Below are 21,684 nucleotides of genomic sequence, written 5' to 3' on the forward strand. Positions count from 1 at the left end.
CTGCAATAACGAAAAAAATATAAAAATACTAAAAAAATGTAAAAAATGACGAAAAAAAGAATGTCAAATTATAGGCTATCCAAAAATTGGATAAAAGTAAGAAAAAATTAATAAACCTAAAAAATTTTCAAAGGGAAAGAAAATTGAGAGGATTCACTGCATCTATATGTGTAATAAGGTTGCTCCTATTTTACAAACCATTAACAGTTTTGGTTTTCTCATTCACTTTTTGATTATTAAAATTGGCTTGTTTTAATTTGGAATAATTTTCCGCTTCTCTGCATAAAAAGTGTAAAAATTAAATCAAAGATAATTATAGACTATTAATAAATTTAAATGTAATAAATAAGAAATATGACCCAAAATATAAGTACATATAATTGATTGTATAAATTATAATCATTCATTATAATTACAAACTCATTAAATAGTCATTTTTTTGTGCATATATATAACACATTCACAAAAAATGTATTATACATTCAGTTATATAAACTTGTCTACTGTATCAGTATTACTTTATAAAGCACATCATTCGATTTACAAAATTGTAATCTCCTATGTTGTGTTTTATGAATGTTTTTTCGTTTACAATAGGTTCATTTTTTTGAAGCTCACAGAATATCACCAAAAATTTTTTTATCTCATATCCCTGTAAAAAACAGTATTAAATATATAATAAAATAAAACGAATACATATATTTATATGCATTTTTTCTTTCTTTTATCCCTTACATTTCTAAAACAACATAATATGTTCATGATGCATTTAAGCCGATTAATGGATTTCGTTCTCGAAGAATTGTTCATATCCACTAGTTTATACAACTGCATTTTAAGATTTTCAAAGTTTTTATTAGACTTATTAAATGTAGTATATATATGTTTGCTTATATTTATATATTCCTTTGATAATATTAAATCATTAATTTGTAATTTTTCTAATAATAATAAAATAATGTTATTAAAATAGGAATAAGGCATATTCGTTTTTTTAGGGAATTCTATATGATATGATATAATCCAATACATACGAAAATATCTTTTGGATAAATAAATCCCTAACAAATTCTCTAACGTTTTGATAATATTATATTGATGGTACTCATTTTTTGAATTAACAGTGTTCCCTTTCTTTTTTCGTTTTCTTTTTCTTCCTTTATTTTTCATTAAAAGGGATTTGCTTCCACGATTGTGATAATCATTTATATCTATAACTGTTTCTCGTTTTTTATTTATAAAAAATTTATACAAATGAAAATTTGTTTTAATAAATTTTATGATTTTTTTTACACTTACATTCGTTTTTTTATGTAAAGTGCTAACATTTATATCACGTGCTTCATATATATTTATAATATACTTCCATACTTTTTTTATATTCTCTATTTGTCTTTTCACTGATATTTTATGAATGCCTGTAATTTTTACTAGTTCATTAGTATATTTATATATATTATTAATACTTTTATATTTAATTACTTCTTTCTCCAAATTAAAATCGATATTATAATATATTTTTATTAATTTTAAAATTTTATTTTTATTTATTGGCATGTAAAAATTGGAAAAATGAACATCCAAATTTGCTAAATGATAAGACAATATATTAAAAATATAAAATTGTTGTTTAATATATAAACATAAAAAATGGTGAAAAAATATATCCACACCCATAATACTATTTGGATCTTTATTCTCATTATTAAACATATTCATTATTCTATCCTTTACAAATAATATATTGTCTTTAGCTTTATCTTTATTTAATTTTTCAGGTTTATTATTTTCCAAATTTTCCTCGCCATCTTTTTTATATATTTTATTGATAAGCACATAATCTCTATAACTCATATGCATTTCTTCATTTTTCATTTTTTCAATGGATGAACAAAAAGTGTTTTGTAACAAATAAAACACTTCCTTTTCTGCAAAATTGTGAAATAAAAAATACTACAAATTATATAACGGTTATGTTGATATGCATCATTTTAACGAGTACCACATTATTTCTTTTTCTCTCTCTCTTTTTAGGTGTAGCTATTTTATTACTATTACACTCTTATTTTACTATTATTTTATTTCGTTACCATTATGCCCTCTTATCCATAAATCGAAAATTTCGAAGTTTATTTCTGTTACATTTGGGGAAAATAGTGGAATGTCAAATTCAGTAACATCCATTTTTTTTCTTTTTTAGTTGAATATTTCATATTTTTTACCTATGCTTTTATATATTTTTTCTTTTTTTTTGTGAAATAAAAGCATCTGTTTCTTCTTAAGCATAAAATTGTGGGATAATAAATAAAATTATAAAAATAATTATAGGGTGTACACAATATATGTGCAACATGAGAGGATGTGTGAGCTTTAATATTTTTTTTTTTGAATAGGGAACAAAAAAAAATACTTCACGTATACAAATGCTTGTTTACTGATATCGTAACAAATATTATAAGATTTTATATTTTTTTTATTTGCTATATTGCATGAGAAAGTTGACATTAGCAATACAAAAATGACAAATAAGGGGGGATTAAAATAGAAAAAAGTCAATAAATTGAAAAAAAAAAAGGAAAAAACAATATGCCAAATTAACAAAGCAAAAAATATATAATAATGATATAACACAAAAAAAAGAAAAAAGGAAAATATAAAAACAAGTAGTAAAAATGTGAAATAATCAACTAAAAAACATGAAAAAGGAAAACAAATATTAATATTATGAAATATTCAACTAAAAAATAAATGAATAATAAAAAAGTACAAAGAAATATAATTAAAAAGTAATAAAGGTACAAATGAATAAAAAAATAAGGATGCATAATTATTAAATAAAACCTGATTACACACCACAATTATTTTTTCATTTTCTCCTATAAATGGTGAAAAGCATAATTGTTTTTAGCATATACCCTATTATAATAATTTTCTAAATTCGAAACCTTTTGACTGGAATCGTTAAAATTTTCATTACTTGTATATGTATATTCATTATCATTATAATATCGTGAATCTTCATATGTTGTGCTTCTATTATTGTTATAACCAGTATTAAAGTGTGGGTCTTTCGAATTTATATTCGATTTTTTTGATATATTTCCATGTTTATCATCTATAAAATCCACTATATCTAAATTGCTTTTATTGAAATTTTCTTCATATATATTTTTTTTTGAATATGTTATATTATCATTATTTTTATAATTTGAATTATTATTATTAATATTGTACTCATTTATCTGATCATTATCACTATTATATTCGTTATTAGCATAGTGGCTATTTTTATAAATATTGTAACTCTTTTCATTTTCATAATGATTCTCATATGAACAATTATTATCTTCGTTTGCTTCTAGTATTTCTTCGCTAGTTACAGTATCCTTTCTACTAAAATTGTCACAATTATAACTGTCATATTTGTGTGAATTTAAATCACTTTCTTCATTTTTGTATCTATAATAATTTTTTATACCATCCTTCATTCCATCTTTTGTACCACTATGCATATCATCTCCTATTTTTTCTGGTACTTTTTTTTGCTCATAACTTTTTTCAGTTGATATTGCATATTTATTCTCATATGTCAATTTAGGGTCATTAGTATCATCTTTAATTCTCCATTCATTATAGAAATAAGTACTTTTATTGTTATCATTGCGATTATTATTATTATTATTACCATGAGTAGCCTTATTAGAACATTGCTCATCGTTTGAATAATTATGGTAAGATACCTTGGTATCCCCCAATGTGTCATTGTTATAGCTACTATAATTATTCGCATCAGTATTATTATTACTATCGTTGTAACGATTCTTTTTGTTGTTATCTTCCTTGCGATTTGATGATTTTGTTTTGTTCCCTAAATAGTGATTTATAATATCATCACAACTTTTTTCTCTTTCAATATAGCTCATATTTGCAATCCGCTCTTTAACAAATTCATCGTTAATATTATTTTTAAGGTGAATTAAAATATACATGTTTACTTCGTCATATCTACTTAAATAAGGAAATGGACCACCTGATTTCATAATTGCATGTTTTGCATTAGGGTAAGCTTTTTTCATATCATCATTTATACTATCTGGATACATATTATTTAACGTTTGCATTACTGTTAAACATTTATCATTGGCATATATTGAATCGACGATTTCTGATGATAGTTGTAAACTAATTCTGCCTCCTAAATCTGATGCAGATATTAAATCAATTTCATTACTCATAAATTCTAAAGAATTTTTTTCTTTTAAATCAGTGTATCTACAATCACCATATATATAATCTTCTATTATTATTTTTTTTAATAATACATGAGGTAAAAATGTATATAATTTCCCATATATACTTCTTATCGATGCAATTGCAGCAAAACCTTCTGTTTGTCTATATGAATTGCATAAAATTAATGAACCGATTTTTGAAGGATATAATTTTGCATATAATTGAATTAAATACCCTCCTAAATCTGCTGCAAAAAAATGAGCCTTTTTTATATTTAAATATTCTAATATATTACACATATTTTTTATCCAATCTTGTAAATAATTATAGCATGGGTATTGCAATGAAATTACTCGAAAACCTAAATTTGATAATTTTTCTAACTGATAAAAATAACACCCTGCAGTCCCACATATTCCATGCAAAAATATTATCACATGTTCATTCCTACTATTAATATCATAATAAGACCATACTAAATCGCTTTTGGGCATGGATAATTTTTTTAAAGGGTGTTTTGAGCAAAACTCTTTGTAAGCTTCATGCATAGATAATTTATCTAGCTCCATTTTGCTTTGTTCTACTTTATTTTGTATTTAATAAATTAATCGGCAGTTAAAATATATTATTACGAGAAAAAAAATAGTGTCGAATAAAACCAAACACTATATGCTACAAATATAAAGGGTTACGAGGATATGATAAAATGTATATCTATAGCTAATTGAGTAGCTGATCAAAAACAAAATTAGTACATAAAAAATAAAAACAAATTCAACAGCTGTTTCTCTTCACATATATATGCGAATGTGCATGCTTCTTCGTAATAAATTTCTCGGGGCACTAAAAATATCCTATACATATATTACGTAAAGGAAATTTTTATCATGAATGTCAATATAAAGAATTACGACAAAAATAGTAAATATATATACACACAATCATGCTTATTTCGCCAAATATCATTTAATACTCTTCAATACATTGTAACAAATAGTATTATATGTCTGATATTTTCCTTCAAGTGAAATATATTAAATTTGTAACCATATTTACCCTTCTGAAATTTTTTCAAAATGCGTGAATAATAAAAATCATAAATCTTATACAAACTTCAAATCAGTATTACCCTCTTTAATGTTTGTATACATATGCATAAACTTACTCATTTGTCTATTAAAAAAACATAAGAAAACATCACTATATATAGCATATGCGTTCTTCAATTAATATGTGTATGTCAACTACGGAAAAATGCGTATTGATATACGTTATTCCCCTCTTATAATAATATTTTTTTAAATTAAATTATATGTAATTAAAAAAAATGTATATATATAGTAATTTCCCCCCATCAAATAACAATATATATATAAATATTATATGTAAATATAACCCCTAAATTATGTATAAAGTTATTCGATTTTATATTTCCGCATTAAAAAAAAAATAAATAAAATAATGCATAAACAAATAAATTTCTATGTTAAATGTGAAGATATCCTTTTCAGCTAGTTTATTATATTTTTTTATTTTATATATTTTTTGGCATTTATTTAAAAAAAAATGGAAAAAAAGGAAAAAAAAAGAAAAACATATACTTAATTTGTTATATATCTTCTAAAATGGTGCATATAGACTTCTTTCCATCATTTGCACTTCAAAACACAATTATTAATCATCAATTCATTTTTTATATTTTCACTCTTTTAATTTTTTGATTTAAAAAAATAATAAATAACACAATTAGCAGCGTTTCAAATTTCCATCATAAAATAGGACAAAAATTGTCATTATACATTAAGTTATGATTTGTCTGTACATAAATAAAAAATAATATGCATAGAAGATTTATCAAATTTATCATATATATAATTTTTAAATCATGCATAAGAATGTGATATTTATAAAATTATTTGTTTCATAAAGAGTTATCGTACAAATTCGAGTGGAAAATCGTTTTAATTGCTATAGTGAGTAAATTTATGCCATAATATATATATATATATATATTATTTATGGAGGAAAAGGTAAACTTGGATAAATGTAATATCCTGACATTATTTTTATTTGCTATAGTTGTGAGACATTACTCATTTTTTTTATAAGAGGCTAACTGTATATTATTGTATAATAGCATGCGCACGAGTTAATCTTATATAAACTGTTATATATGTAGAGGAAAATATGGTTGCTTATTTTTATACTATTATGATATAATAATTCGTTTTTTCCCTTTATTCGTTGTAAAATATGCATCGTAAATTTTCAATAAAAATACTCTTCAGATCATTCTGAGGTCATCAGCTGTAACAATCATATAATCAAAAATATATATGGGCATAACTCAAATTGTTTAAAATAATTGAATTAAAAATTATTTATATATCGTAATAAAGAATTGTATGAATATCCAAAATATACTTTTTTATCTTTATAGAAATGTCTAGTTACTTTCTGTGCTATAACTGTTACATGTTTTCCTTTTTTTCATTCACATAAGCATTTTACTGAAACTCAAATTAGTAATTGTAAAAAAAAGCAATATAAAGTACATCATATAAATCGTTTTTTTTTTCACTTTTATGATGCTCTATATTTTGTAATGACATATATATATTTATTGGTACATTTTGAATATAATCAAAAAATTTTATAAAAATGTATGGAATATTATGCATGGATAATTGGCATAATATAAACTTTTTTTTTTCATAATTTTTGTACACATATAATTCATGGGAGAAAAAAAGATATAAAATTTAATGCCATATTTTTATTTAAACATATTTCACCCAATGTAGTTATTTATACGTTCATGGAAAATGCTTCATTATACATATTCAGAAAAAAAAAACATGTTATAATTTCCAAACAATTTTGCTAGCATGCTAAAATAAACACTTTCTTGTATATACCTAATGTGTATATATTTTTTTTAGCAATGCTATATGATGGATGAACTACAAAATTTAGTGGAAAAAATAAAAAAATATATTCAAAATGTAGATAATAAAATTAAAAATGGTGATTTAAGAAAAAATGTAGAAAAGTTTCTTTTAAGTAATAGAACAGAAAAAGGGCAATTTAATGATATGCTATCCTTAATACAGTATTCGCTTAAGTATAAAGATGTATGTAATTGGCCTAATTACAACGATTTATTTATTATAAATTATAATATAAATAATAATTTCAAATCAATTATACAAAAAAATGAAAAATTTCTTCGTCACTACAAAAACCATACATCTAATGAGCACGAAGAAAATATAACCACAGAAAGTAGCAGAAAAGATGGCGAGAAAACAACAAACCCAATTAATACTGATCAAATTGTATCCTCAACTAAGGATAAAGAAATAGATAATAATAAAAAATTTTCATCCTTTAGTGAAAATAATCAGGATAACATTGCTGGTAAGGGAAATAATAATATAGATCTAAATTTAGTGGACAAAATTAAACTCAATTCCAAGGGAATTAATACAAATACAAAAGAAAACAACCTTAATATACATTATAATGATGATATAACTCTATTTAATAAACTAAAATTACAAATGTTTATGTATTTTGTACGAAATAATTATAAAGTAAAACTGTTAATCGATTCATTGTCAGCAATGAACCATCCAATAAATATAATATATATAAATTGCCCAAATAATAAATATAAAAAAAAAAACATTTTTCAAAAGGTTAGTGACTTATTTCTATCTGATTATAAAGTTAATGATAAATTGATTAACAGCAAATATAATTATCAGAAAAATAATTGTTCATGCTCTGAATTGTCATCAACGTCCTTAAATAATAATAATGATCCATATACACAAAAAAAAAAAACATCCAATTATACAGGTGGTTATAATCCTATAAGTAATACTATATGGCTTTGTGCAAATAACATTACTAATTTTTATAAATTAAAATATATATTAACACACGAACTTATTCATGCTTTTGATTTTGCAAGAGCAAATATCGACATGTATAATTGCCACCACATTGCTTGCTCAGAAATAAGAGCTTACAACATGAGCAATCAATGTGGCTACTTTAATAGTAAGCACTTTTTACCTAATCATGATGTTTTTAATTATTTAAAAACACCATCAATTAATGATACTGCAAAAAATAAATGTATATATAATAATACATACACATCATTATATCAATATAAACCTTGTGCTAATAATACTCATAAATATATAAATGATGTTTTTGAAAAATGTATACATGATTATTGGCCATTCATGTGTGCGCCGGAACAAGACAGTAAGTATAAGCCATCCAAAACTTAAAAAATAAAACAAAAAGCAAAAACGAGTTGTCTGCAATTTCGTAAATATCGATGAGTAATTTATGTTATACCAATAGCTACCTGCATTTCCATGCAATCATACTTTTTTTTTTCTTTTTTTAAACCCAATTAATACTATCTTATTTTAATTTTGCATATATGTTTAACCATTATACATGCATATATATGTTATTATGATAAAATTTGATAACTTTGTTCAATAAATTCAATCTGATATGATGTGCACATAAAAAATGTACATAAATAATATACTCACGGTATGAATATATAATTTCTATGGATATAAATTAACCATATTAAATCCTTTCATACCCTTTAGAATTATTCAAATTATTTATAAAACATAAATGTAAAATATATTTCTAATATAATTATATATTTTACTTATTAAATATGGATACAAAAATAATTACATACAAAAAAAATACGAAAAAAATCCTGAGATAGATTATTAACTAAACAATTTTAAACATGTCAGGAAGTAAATACATGCACGTACATATATGCAACCTTCATATTTGACAATAAATTTATTCTCATGTTTTCTCTCAATGTTTTATTCATATAATTATTCTCAATTTCGTGTTGATACATGCTTATCCTTCCTTTTGTGTGCAACACTGTTCAGTAAGTTTTGTATTATTTTTAAGGTTCTCGGTATCATTTTCAGTGATTGTTTTTTCTTGGGTCATTTCTTCTTCATTATTTTCTAAATAGTTTGTTATGTTTTCTTCGACATTTTCATCTAATATATTATCTTCTATTAATGACAATTCTGCATCGATTTCATCTTCATCTAAATTTATAGGTATATCATAAGTTGAAGATAAAATTTCTCCTATTTCTTTTGCATCTTCCATACAATCATACAAATCATCTTGTAATTTTTCTATCTTATTAATATTAACTTTTTTAATATTTTTTTTCAACACTTTACTTGTCTTTTCTAAAGCTTTACAAGTATCAATAGACATTTGAATATTTTCATTTGCGTATTTTATTTGATCGATATTAAATTGAATTCCAAGAGTATTTTCTTTATTATTCTCATATGTTTTTTTTCTCTTTATTATAACTGCAGCTTTGTTTCGCAAATTGTTTATCACATGTTGATTAACTGGAACTTTCTTTTTTTCCTCTTCAATTTTTTGTTTTATAATATTTAGTTCTTTATTATATCGATCGATGTTCACGTCGATACTCTTTACGCTTTGTTCTAGGCTTCCTAAACAATACGCATTAAACGATCAAAATAACAAAAAATGAGTACAACATAATATGTAGCATAAAAATTAACATATATAAAATGAATACACTAATTATCCATGTCATAATTTCAAATGAATGTAAATAAGAGAATATGCATATACAACATGTTTGTAGTGGTCTATATAGTTACATAAGTCATATAAAATACTTTGCAAATTTTAAAATTAGTACCATAAGCTTCATCCAAAGTTTTGTCCTTTTTAGACTTAAAAAATCTACAAAAAAATAAAAATCAATAAACATATTTTACATATTGCAAGCAAATAAATTTTTATATTATTTTCACAAATATGATTATAAATGTGTCATATAATTTGGCTTTTCCATTTTTGTATTTTATTACTTCATTGTCTGCTATTTTAAAAATAATCCAGCTTTGTTCACATTATATATCAGTAAATTAACTTAAAAAAAAATATATATGTAGTAAATAACATTAATAATGAAATGAATATCGAGTATTTTTTATTCCATTATCTTCCTAAATTATAATTATTATGTTTATTTTAATTACAAATTTGTTTAATTCTTGAAAAATATCACATCATCCATTATATACATATATAACACATAAATAATTCACGGTTTTATATTTTTTATTTTTGCATTTTTTACCCGTGTAAAATTATACATACATACAGTACTACATTTTTTTATTTGAAAATTATTTAATTTTAAAAAAAAATTTATTATGTCATATTCATAATTATATTATTATTTAATTTATCAAATATTATGCTTTATGCCATTTGTACCATCTCAAGTATTTATATAATATATGTATATAATATATTTATATACTTTGATATACAAATTCTCTTATTGTATCACATGGCAATTAAAAATAATTTCATTGCGCGACTAAATAAATAGTTACAAGTAAATTTTTAGTTTAAACAAATAAAGTTTTACAACAAAAATTATATATATTACGGCTGAAACCTACAAAATAAAAAACATATATTTTTGGAGCTAATTTCTTTATAATTACATACGTCCTTTCTCGTCATATATCATCCGTTTTTTTCTTTTCCATACTTTTGTTTCTTTTTTTAGTAACAATTAAAAAAGTGAAAAGAGTTTTATTATACTCTAAATTTAACCAACTTTATTATATATACATGCATTGCTATATCAAAAACCAATAGCATTTCATTAATCCAAAAATAAGTGGAAGATGGTTACAGCTATAAAAGGAGTATTAGTTAAATGTGATGAACCAACAATGCAAATAATTTTACTCTTAAATGAAAATAAAAATTTTTTGATTGAAAAAATCAGTGACACCGTATGCTTATGTAAAGAAAACGTATATGACTTTTTAGAAAAAGAAGTAATAAGACAATTAGAGTATTCAGAAAAGCATGAAACTGAAGATTAGCTAGAATTTTTTTTTTTTGATAGCGATAATGCAACAAATAAATGTTAAATAGTTATTGTGTGTAAAAAAAAACTAATTAAATACTTTATATTTACATTATGCATACTTAAAAAAAATCATTTAATTTTTTTCGTTTATTCATATTGAATATGTATAGCGCATGCGTCGATATATAAACAAATTTTCATGTATTTTGTATTTTTTTATTTATTTTAAAAAATGAAATAAATTTAACCCAAATACTAAATAAATGAATAACGGCAACATTAATTATAGAATAAGAATAACTATAGTAGCTCCGATAATAATTATGACGATAAAATTATGTATTATTACGAATTCTACATGTTATATCATCAACTAGCCACATAAAAGATTTTAATAATCCTTTTCCTGAAAATGCGCTGCATTCATTTATACACCAATGTCTATCAATATTCATTTCGTGTAATTTCAAAACCTGTAAATAAAATAAAGTTATGAAATGATGTATATCATATGCATGTGCATATATGTGTGTATAAGTTAATTAATTCGCTAATCCATATTCACAGCAAGTAATTTATTACATAGGTAAAATAACATTAATTTTTGTATACCTCTGCAATTTTGCTGACATTTAGAGAACTATCGACATCAATTTTATTTGATAAAATAAGAAGGGAGCATCCATATAACCTTTCCTCCTTTAAAATTTGTTTTAGTTCATATGAGCATAACTGTAATCTAAATAAATCAGTACTATCAATGACATAAATAATTCCATCAACATTTTCATAATAATTTTTCCAATAATGCCTGATACATTTTTGCCCCCCTATATCCCATATATTAATAAAATAATTATTAAAATGCAACGTTTCAATTGTAAAACCAAAAGTTGGGTGTACTTTATAAATATCTTCTCCTAATAATCTTTTAACTATTGTTGTTTTTCCTGCATTATCTAGTCCTAATATTATTAATCTCAAATTTCTTTGTTTATCCTTTATTTTTTTCAAAATTTTCAGTAGGACCATTTTTATCTTATGCCTAAATATAAATTATTCATATACCATATATGTGTATTCTTATACTTGATAAGTTCATGACTATACTTTTACATCCATATCTTGTAAAAAATTATATACGCAATCAAAGCAAATATATTTATTTTATTTATGCATTTATCTTAGCACGTTGAATGATAAAGCAAGTATAGAAACAAAGCAATTATCTCTTGAGTATCATTTTCTTTCTCTAAAAATTTAACAAATTAGCACTGATAGGAAATTGCATATATTTTTCCCTCTCGTAATGTTTTTAAAAAATACACATGCACAATAATATTCAGCAGTACCTTATAATGAAGCAATGTGCAAATAAATCCTTTGAAAACTTTGCATATTTAAAGTGAAATAATATAAAACAAAATAATATTATAAATATAAAATGAATTAAATCGTATTTTATTGCATACTTCAATATACCGTAGTTTCCCTTTTTCCTATTTTATTTAAAAGTATATAAATAAATGCGAATAAATATGCTTTACCAATACATTATAATTTCTCAGAACGTCATAATTTTTGCGCATACATATTTATTTTTATTCCTTATATATATGCATTTTTATTCCTTATACATATGCATTTTTATTCCTTATACATATTTATTTATTTACATATATATTGAAGAAATAATATAAATATATATGTTTTATGTTACAAACTATTTTCGATGTTATGAAAAAGGGGAAAACCCATATAGGGATAAAAATTAAAAATGATAATAAAACTCCGGATATGAAAAACGCTATAGCAAGAATGATGAAAATATTGCTATAAAAATATAATATAAATAAATAATGAAATAAATTATTTTAAAAAAATTAAAGAAATAATAAAATGAAAAGTATTAATTGTATTGTTATTAATGTGTCTTTAAGGAACTCTGGATTTTCACGTTATGAATTAAAATACTCCTTCTAGTTCTTCTAAGAATGTTAGATTTACTAAATTATTTATTTCATTTAAATCTGTTATAATAAAGTCAAAAAATCATAAATATATAAATTACACTTTTAAGTATCAGGAATAAATATGTAAACAAATCACTATTAAAAGCGTACACTAAGAAATATTTCTATTTATGAAATTCATTTTTGTTTTAAAATTTGATGTACTATAATGATAAAAAAACGAAAAACATTATTAAACTTATTTATTTTATATTTTTCACTAACTTATTGAGGAACCTCCATTTTGGACGTACACAATATCACTTATTGTGTCATCTTCATTTACCTAAAGAATATAAAAGAATTTATATGCATATATTTATATAGCCATGTATACACACACGTGTGTATATATATACATATTAATTCATCATTCTTCTAATAAAAAATTGTCAATAAATTTAGTTTTTAGTTTTAACCTTTCCTAAAACTTCTACATATTGATCTAATGGTTCCTCCACTTGGTTATCAGTTAAAATGCATTTTATTTCTTCATCTATAAATGTTAAAACCCATATACAAAGAAAATATGTATAAATATTGTGCATGGATATATTTTACTCCAGTATTTTATTCCACTTTTTCTTCATTACTGTCACATGCTAACAAAGTTAATTCATTTCCATCCTTTTTTAAGACCTTTCCAATTATTCGCACATTTTTGCTATAAAATTTGCTTAGGTGTTTTTTATTGACTCTTCTAACAGTTTCAAAAAGAAAGTACATAAAATGAAAAATATTTACGAGCAAATATATATTTGTTGCTTGTAATGCATCTTCTTTTTTCCTTTTTTTCTTTTGTTAATATTTTACTTACGGAGCTATGAATTGTTCCATTGTTAAAAGAAGGAATACGCCAATGATTTGAGGATGGGAATATATATAATATTAGTAAGTAATTACACTTTCTTTTTTCTTAAGTATTAATCTCTATGATATTATCTTATGCGATATCACAAAATTCGTATTTGCATTAATAAGAAATTTACTATGTGTAATTTAATTTAAATATTTATGATTATAAGATTTTATAAGCTTCATAATAATAAATATGCTTAATTTGTTCACGTAAAAATATTAAATAAAATAAAATATAATATAAAAATTCGAATATATTGAAAATAATAATTTTATAAAAAATTAACAATGATTTATATATATAAGGGGAATATATAACACATATGTATTATTTTAATTTATTATAAGGCTTTTTTATTTCCTGTATTAATATTTAACTTATAGCTAAAATTTTTTTTTTTATATATATGCATTCCGCTTCATACATTTTTTTTTACAAAACTGATTAAAACAATGTCAAGGTTTTTTAAAAAGACAAATTCGTAAAAATAAAAAAGTAAAGAAATATAAAAAAAGTTATATAAGCCAAATATATATTCACTAAAATGCGTGATGCTATTTTTTACGATGTGTATAAATATAGCATAAATTAAATAATTACTAAAAAGGATACAAATTAATTATTTTAAATCTACACGAAAAAAAAAGGAAAAGCTAAATTTCCACAACACACACATAATATATATATACACATACCACGCTTATATATATATATATGTATGATAGATACTTAATAATATTAATAAAATGCTATCTTCATAAGAATATAAAATAAAAATTGAAGGAATGCATCCCATATAATAAATATTTAATTATTTTTTACTTTTCTTCATACTAAAAGAAAAAAAGTGAATGATATTAAAAAGTATTTGAAAATAATATTTATATGTCCATTACTACTCATATATTAATGCGAAGTGTGAAATAAAGTGCATCTTATTATATTCTAATATAGTTTCACTTTTGAACGTCTCGATATTTGAAGAAGGCATCTCTATCAAACATTTTTTGTTCATCAGATATGTTGTAATTTTTAGAATATTTGCCTTTTTTGTGGTGGCTAGGAGGTTTTGTTATCATTCCTAATTTTTTTTTCTGTATTAACAATTTATTTTTTTCTTTTGAATATTTTCCTTCCTGTTTTTGTGCATATCTTCTCATCACATCTTCCTTTCTAACAGATCCTACAATCTCAGAAGATATATTTTTACCACCCATTTTTTTTAGCCACTTATTATACTTTGAATTAATATAATTCCAATTGTTTTTTTTATTTTTCTTATCATAGAATTCGGAATTATTATTTAGTTTGAAATAATCTGTGGCTAAGTCTATGGGAACATTTACAATTTCTTTTGTTCGGTTTTTTCCAAATAGTTTTAATTTTTTAGTTCCCCTTATAATTTTATTCCTCGTTTTTAACCCTATATAATGTTTCCTTATATAAATGTCTTCTTCATTTTTACTTACAATCAAGTCTTTATTTGTATTTGTTCCATCATACTCGTTCAAATCATTATTTTTCATGTTCAAATTATTTGTCCTTTTCATTTCCTTTGATGAATTCGAGTTTTGATCATTATGAAAATTTTCTAGCTGTTGCCCCATGTAAATTTTGTACGCCTCTGATTTACTTTTTTCATATATATTATAAGTATTTTTATCATTTATGTTAAATGTATAATCATTTAATGGGTTATTATACATATTTTTTTTGACCTTACCCATCTTTAAACCACTCATATAATCTTCTTTACTATATGTTTCATCTTCTTCTAATAATGTATCATTTTTTATTTTTGAATAATCAAAATTTTTAAAATGATCTTTACCCCCTTTATTATAATTATTGTTACAATTATTATTTTCAAATAAATCTCCCATTTCAACATTTTTTGAATATACATATTCCGACTCGTTACTTTTGTTTTCATCAAAAAATAGCAAGCTACTATTGAACAAATCATTTTCAATATTTATTTGGTTATTTTCTATTTTGAAACTATTACTATTATCATATACTTCGTATTCCGTTGATTTTTCATTCTCTTTCTCTATATATAAATCATGTTTTTTTTCCAACTTCATATCTGATTCATCTAAACAATATTCATTATGTGTGCTATTATTATATACATTTTTATCAACACTTGTTTCATTTTCACAACTTATATTAAAATTTTCAAAATTAACTGTTGTTTCTTTATTTTGTAAATCCAAGTTAAGGGCTTCATTTTTGATAACATTTTCATAATTTATTGTCAGTTCTAAGTTATGAACTTTTTTTTGAGTTTTTTTTTTCATATATGTAGACTCTCTTTTAAATTTGTCTTCTGAATTTATGTAAATCATTTTTTTCTCCTCCTTTTCTTTATTTTCTAAATGCTTATTATGTTCGCGCGTTACACTTGTATCACTGTGATTATTATCACCCTCTAAATTCTCTATAATGTTATCTATAATTTTTAAATCTTTTTCATTATATAATTTTCGGCATTTATTTAAAAAATGTTCTTGTACTGAATTTATTAAGTTTCTAGTATAAAAATTCATATATTTATTAAAATTTGTATCATCTATATTATTATCAGATATTTTCCATCGATTTACTGCTTCAAAAATTGTATCATCACTTATTAGGATATCTTTCATTCTGTTTTCTTTTTTTTTGTTTTTTTCTAATATCTCTTCATCATAGACATTTTCTTCATTTTCTATTGAGTGAAAACTTTTGTTATCATTCCCATTTCCCTCTGTTATATGTGATGAATCCATACCTTTCAAATTTTTTAATTTTTTCAATTTTTTTTGTTCAATTAAATCATTTATTTTCATGACAATGTTATTTTTAATAATAGTTTTATTTAACTGATATTTAGCAATTTCATTTCTTAGTTCATTCAAATTTTGTCTTTTTAATGAGCTTAGTGAAATAATATTTTTTTCCAAATTTTTAAAATGTACTATTTCTTCATTCATAATTTGAATTTTAATTGCCAAATCCTTTGTGTTTAATAAATCACATTTGCTTAAAACAATTTGATATTTAATGTTGTATCTATCAAAAAAATGAAATAATTCTTTATCACTTGTTTTTAACCCTATTCTACAATCAATTAATACAAAAACTTTTTTTAAGTTTGTTCGATTTTTTAAATAAAATAATGTGAATTCATTCCATTGTAATCTTAATTCTTCTTTACTATGAGCAAATCCATATCCTGGTAAATCAACTAAACACAACAAACAAGGTTTTCCTATTTTATAAAAATGAATTTGTTTTGTGCATCCTGGCATTTTACTAACCTTTGCTTTATTACTTCTTCCACATAATTCATTAATAAGCGTCGATTTACCAGAATTTGATCTTCCTATAAATGCAATTTCTGGATATTTAGGTAATGGTAATTCATTTACTTTTATAGCTACTTTGTACAAAACCATTCTAGGCTTTAACTGATCCAAAAATACAGGAGCAAAATTTGGCCGTTTTTCATTCATATATTTTCTTTGTAATTTATTCAATGGTTTTCCTAACATTTTCCTTCGTAAATTTTCGTATATTTTTAAATCTAATTTCATTCCCTTTTCCCTTTGTCTTCTACTCATTATGTAATTATCGCATATTTCCTCTTTTATTATATTGACATTTTTTTTAGAATTTTCCATACTCATTTTGCTGCTAACACTCGAATATTTTCGAATAAGGCGACTAATCGAATGCATTTTCTCACGTTTTTTCCTTTCACAAATATTTTATCTTATTAACAAGCCATGCTTTTTCAAACGGCCTAAATACGTATGCCATCCATTTGGTATTTATGCATAGGTAATGCTAATATAGATAGTTTATGTTGTGCAAATTGTTTTGAGATAAATATTGCATAGAAAAAAAGTAAAAAGAAACTTAAAAAAAATTATTATTTCTGAAAAATTAATTATAGTAATTTATTGTCAACATTTTTTAAAAAATAGAAACATACATATATCATATAACGTTATATATGCAGATACATTTTTTTTTATATTATATATATTTTTGAGAATTGTTAACCATAAAATAAATATCCAAAATTAATATTTTTTTTTATCTTGTTGGCGAAAATTGGGAAAATCGCCTACATTGCACATGCTTTTAAATAGAATCCTTACGAATTGCGCATTTTACTATTTTTTAATCAAAATAGTACCAGATTAAGCCACAATATTAAAAGTATTTATAATTAATGTGTATTTTTTTCAGTATTTAAGTTGTTTTAATCAAGGGAAAAAAATATATACAAATATAACACTTATAAATAGCATTTGTCAAAGTAATGGATGATTATTCAATAAACATGACATAATTTAAAAAAGTTTATCAAACGTAAAAAAAAAGATAAAAAAAAATATATTTTCCATGTAAATAATGAATTTATATTTCTTTTTCACATGCATATGAGTATATGTGAAAATATGCATAATCCTAATAATTCCCTATTTCTCTGCAAGTTGTCGGATATTATACAAAGCTAAATAATATCGTTTTTCAACTAACATATTTAGAATTATACCTAAATGGTTTAATTATATATATACATATACATGCTATTTCACGTGTAAAAATTATGATATTGTTCCTTGTTCTATGGCACATGTGATTTCTCCTTGCGATGATAACCATTTGTTATTTTTATAAAAGGCAACTCCATTGTTTATAAGTAAATTTGGTTGAATAAGAAAGAATGCATTTTTCTCTTTAACAGAGCTTAACGTTTTATCAGGTAAACTATTTGTATTCATATTTTCGAATGTAATTCTTTCTCCAATTTTAACACCAGGTGGTGGAGTAAGTAATTCTACTCTTTCTTCAAAGGACCCACATAAAATCATACCAAAACTTTTTCGTCCTCTTAATGATTTTTCTTTTAAATTTGCTAAAACTAAAACATATTTATTTAATAAATCTTCTGGATTTTTTTTATTTCGTAAACCACTGCATATATCTCTTAATTGGTCTTCACCTACATTTACTTTTAAACAATACAATGTGTCAGCTCCTGAGTGAATTTCTACACTTTCTACATATCCAACAACAATATTTAATCTCGATATATCGTCTAAACTTCTGGACTCTTCTGCATCTTTATTTTCTGCATTATTATTTTTCTTTTTATTTTTTCCATTATTATCTTTTGAATCTGCATTTTTTTTATTAGGTTTATCTTTCTTTGGACTCACTTGCTCATTGCTTACTTTTTCATCTGTGCATGTTACGGTTCTATTATTTAGCAAGCTTTCAACACCACTTCGTATATCTAGTTTGTGTAATTTAACAAAGTCACATATCAATGTTTCTTGAAGATGTATATACCACCTACAAATATGATAATATTCTACTCTTTCCTTTGCTGTCATTGGTTTTAATATTTTATAAACACAACAGAAATAAAATATATCTACTATAGATGCATGTTTATCCGAGACAATATAGGATCTTTCTCTTAATATATCATTCAAATGCTTCATATCAAGTGGCTTTAATTTAAACTTGTCGCTAGCTAAATTAAAAATAAATTCTTCACTCTCGCTTACTTTGTCTTCATCTTCACAAAAAAATTGACTGTAGCAATTATAAGTGTCGATTATAGCATAAAGAGAACAAAAAAATTCTTTATATGTTTTGTTGTTATGTTCATAGGATATTTTCTATAAAAAAAAAAAATTAAAAATTCGCAAAATTTTTAAGTATGAACACAAAAAAAAATATTTTGGAACAATGTAATTAAAAATTGTACATATGCATCATTAAGAACTGTATATTTTTTAAAATCAGCTATCATTAGAAAAAATAAATTATTAGTATTATTAATATTTTTATTTAAACATATAATTTTAACAGCTTTATGCATAATTATATTGTGAAGCATATGTCCACAAAATGTATTAACATATAAAATTAATGCATAAGGGTAATTATTTTACCTGGCCATATTTTATCTCTGGAAAAACAACGTTATCATCATTTTCTACTATATTAGTTTTAATAAAATCAAGAGCCAATTTCAATATATCTGATTTAATATCATCCTCAACCAAGTTTAAAGTACACATTCTTTTCAACAAATATATTTTATTAAAAAAGTTGGGGGCATATAATATCGAATATTATATATATGTGTGTAAATTCTTAATTACTTTTTTTTGTTATCACAAAAAATTGTACTATTCCTGTTTTTTCAATTTTCGTTATATTTTATAAGTTTGTTTGAAAAAAATAACATATGTATTCGACAAATCGATGAGATTATATGATGATGGTATATTTGTTCATAAAATATATTAAAAGTTACTTCTTATATATGTTTTTATTTAAATAAAACTTACATTATTTTAAGATATATTTTTTTGTCATATATCCTAATATTTTTGCTTTTTCTTATTACTATACATGTAGTTATAGGTATATAAAAATTATTTTTTTTAATTGGGATTTATATATAATTAAAATATAACCTTAAAAGTTGCTATTTATTTTTACCAAAATTGAGGGAAAATTTATTAACTTTGTAAAAAAATTATTATATTTTATTATTAATTAAAAAAAATGGGAAAAAATATATATTCCTTTATGCAAAATAGGATATGGATATATATACAATTTTTTAAAATAACAATGATACGTGAACAAATATATAGATGCTCACAAAAAAAATATATATATACATATACATAATTTATTCCTGCCGTTAAATTTGTCAACAGTTTCCATTTAGTTATACAATTTATATATCATAGGATATTTCGATGAATTATTTATATGGATACAAATGCATAAATTCTACATAATACATAATAACATTGGCAAATATAGAAAATAATAAAAAGTATACAATAGCACATAATTAAACAAATTAAATTCCGATTTTTAATTTAATTCTCACACAGAAATAAGTTTACATAAAATAAAATTACAACACTTTATTATTTGCTCTATTCAAGGAAATAAATATAACACATATTCATTCCATACATCAAACACATATTCTACTTTTCACTTTTTTGTTCATATTCATCATCATTTACATAAAAAAAAAGAAAGAACAACTTTGTTATGGCTAATATCATACTGAATATCTTTCAGTATTATATGAGAACAATTCGTCTTTTTTAAAAGTATCTCTATTTTATTCCATTTATAATTTCCACTATTCCCCAAACCTATGTAACATTAATTTCCTGCAATACTTTCATAAGACCTCAAAAAAATTTGTAATATGATTTATGCATAAGAAAAATAGCTAATAAAATATTGATGATAATAATATTAATAAAACTTAGTTAATTTCCTTCTGTTTAATTTTTTCACATTTGAATAAAGAATATCTTAGAAGTGTTTAATTAAAATTACTATATACCTTTATTAAAAACATTTTTTAATAATTTTTTTTTAATTCTAATGAACATTAATAATATACTTTTAAAAAATATGTGATCATATTTTTTGCATGTTAATATAAGTTTTGAAATACCGTTTTTCATAATTCGTATATGCATAATATATTATATATATATATATTACGTTTTCTTATTTTTTATAAAGCGTATAACAATTTTACAAATATTTAAATATACATT

At 22.7% G+C, this 21,684-nt stretch overlaps 9 protein-coding genes across 9 annotated transcripts; 2 read left to right on the forward strand and 7 right to left on the reverse strand.

Moving 5' to 3' along the window:
• Positions 1 to 190: 190 nt before the first annotated feature.
• On the reverse strand, positions 191 to 2,184 carry PY17X_1309200 (conserved Plasmodium protein, unknown function; the record flags this gene model as incomplete). The annotated part of the gene is made up of 4 exons (XM_022957014.1): positions 191 to 278; positions 519 to 652; positions 736 to 1,928; positions 2,091 to 2,184. 4 exons carry the CDS (start codon positions 2,182 to 2,184, stop codon positions 191 to 193), a joined length of 1,509 nt encoding a protein of 502 aa, XP_022813500.1.
• Positions 2,185 to 2,876: 692 nt separating this feature from the next.
• Positions 2,877 to 4,802, reverse strand: PY17X_1309300 (acid cluster protein 33 homologue, putative; the record flags this gene model as incomplete). The annotated part of the gene is made up of 1 exon (XM_723934.1): positions 2,877 to 4,802. One exon carries the CDS (start codon positions 4,800 to 4,802, stop codon positions 2,877 to 2,879), a length of 1,926 nt encoding a protein of 641 aa, XP_729027.1.
• Positions 4,803 to 7,184: 2,382 nt separating this feature from the next.
• PY17X_1309400 (uncharacterized protein) lies at positions 7,185 to 8,540 on the forward strand (the record flags this gene model as incomplete). Its single annotated transcript, XM_723933.1, has 1 exon — positions 7,185 to 8,540. One exon carries the CDS (start codon positions 7,185 to 7,187, stop codon positions 8,538 to 8,540), a length of 1,356 nt encoding a protein of 451 aa, XP_729026.1.
• Positions 8,541 to 9,156: 616 nt separating this feature from the next.
• On the reverse strand, positions 9,157 to 10,177 carry PY17X_1309500 (vacuolar protein sorting-associated protein 60, putative; the record flags this gene model as incomplete). Its single annotated transcript, XM_022957015.1, has 3 exons — positions 9,157 to 9,785; positions 10,001 to 10,044; positions 10,173 to 10,177. 3 exons carry the CDS (start codon positions 10,175 to 10,177, stop codon positions 9,157 to 9,159), a joined length of 678 nt encoding a protein of 225 aa, XP_022813501.1.
• An 829-nt stretch (positions 10,178 to 11,006) lies between these two features.
• Positions 11,007 to 11,210, forward strand: PY17X_1309600 (RNA polymerase II transcription factor B subunit 5, putative; the record flags this gene model as incomplete). The annotated part of the gene is made up of 1 exon (XM_022957016.1): positions 11,007 to 11,210. The coding sequence occupies one exon, from the start codon at positions 11,007 to 11,009 to the stop codon at positions 11,208 to 11,210; it is 204 nt and encodes a 67-aa protein (XP_022813502.1).
• A 322-nt stretch (positions 11,211 to 11,532) lies between these two features.
• On the reverse strand, positions 11,533 to 12,229 carry PY17X_1309700 (ADP-ribosylation factor; the record flags this gene model as incomplete). Its single annotated transcript, XM_722450.1, has 2 exons — positions 11,533 to 11,670; positions 11,810 to 12,229. The coding sequence occupies 2 exons, from the start codon at positions 12,227 to 12,229 to the stop codon at positions 11,533 to 11,535; spliced, it is 558 nt and encodes a 185-aa protein (XP_727543.1).
• Positions 12,230 to 13,162: 933 nt separating this feature from the next.
• PY17X_1309800 (replication factor A protein 3, putative) lies at positions 13,163 to 14,046 on the reverse strand (the record flags this gene model as incomplete). The annotated part of the gene is made up of 5 exons (XM_022957017.1): positions 13,163 to 13,227; positions 13,435 to 13,495; positions 13,629 to 13,705; positions 13,803 to 13,909; positions 14,027 to 14,046. The coding sequence occupies 5 exons, from the start codon at positions 14,044 to 14,046 to the stop codon at positions 13,163 to 13,165; spliced, it is 330 nt and encodes a 109-aa protein (XP_022813503.1).
• Positions 14,047 to 15,024: 978 nt separating this feature from the next.
• On the reverse strand, positions 15,025 to 17,793 carry PY17X_1309900 (GTP-binding protein EngB; the record flags this gene model as incomplete). The annotated part of the gene is made up of 1 exon (XM_725860.2): positions 15,025 to 17,793. One exon carries the CDS (start codon positions 17,791 to 17,793, stop codon positions 15,025 to 15,027), a length of 2,769 nt encoding a protein of 922 aa, XP_730953.2.
• Positions 17,794 to 18,672: 879 nt separating this feature from the next.
• Positions 18,673 to 20,160, reverse strand: PY17X_1310000 (tRNA import protein tRIP, putative; the record flags this gene model as incomplete). The annotated part of the gene is made up of 2 exons (XM_725859.1): positions 18,673 to 19,755; positions 20,032 to 20,160. The coding sequence occupies 2 exons, from the start codon at positions 20,158 to 20,160 to the stop codon at positions 18,673 to 18,675; spliced, it is 1,212 nt and encodes a 403-aa protein (XP_730952.1).
• Positions 20,161 to 21,684: the final 1,524 nt, after the last annotated feature.

The sequence above is a fragment of the Plasmodium yoelii genome (genome assembly GCF_900002385.2).
Source record: "Plasmodium yoelii strain 17X genome assembly, chromosome: 13".
Classification (NCBI taxonomy): Eukaryota; Apicomplexa; class Aconoidasida; order Haemosporida; family Plasmodiidae; genus Plasmodium; species Plasmodium yoelii.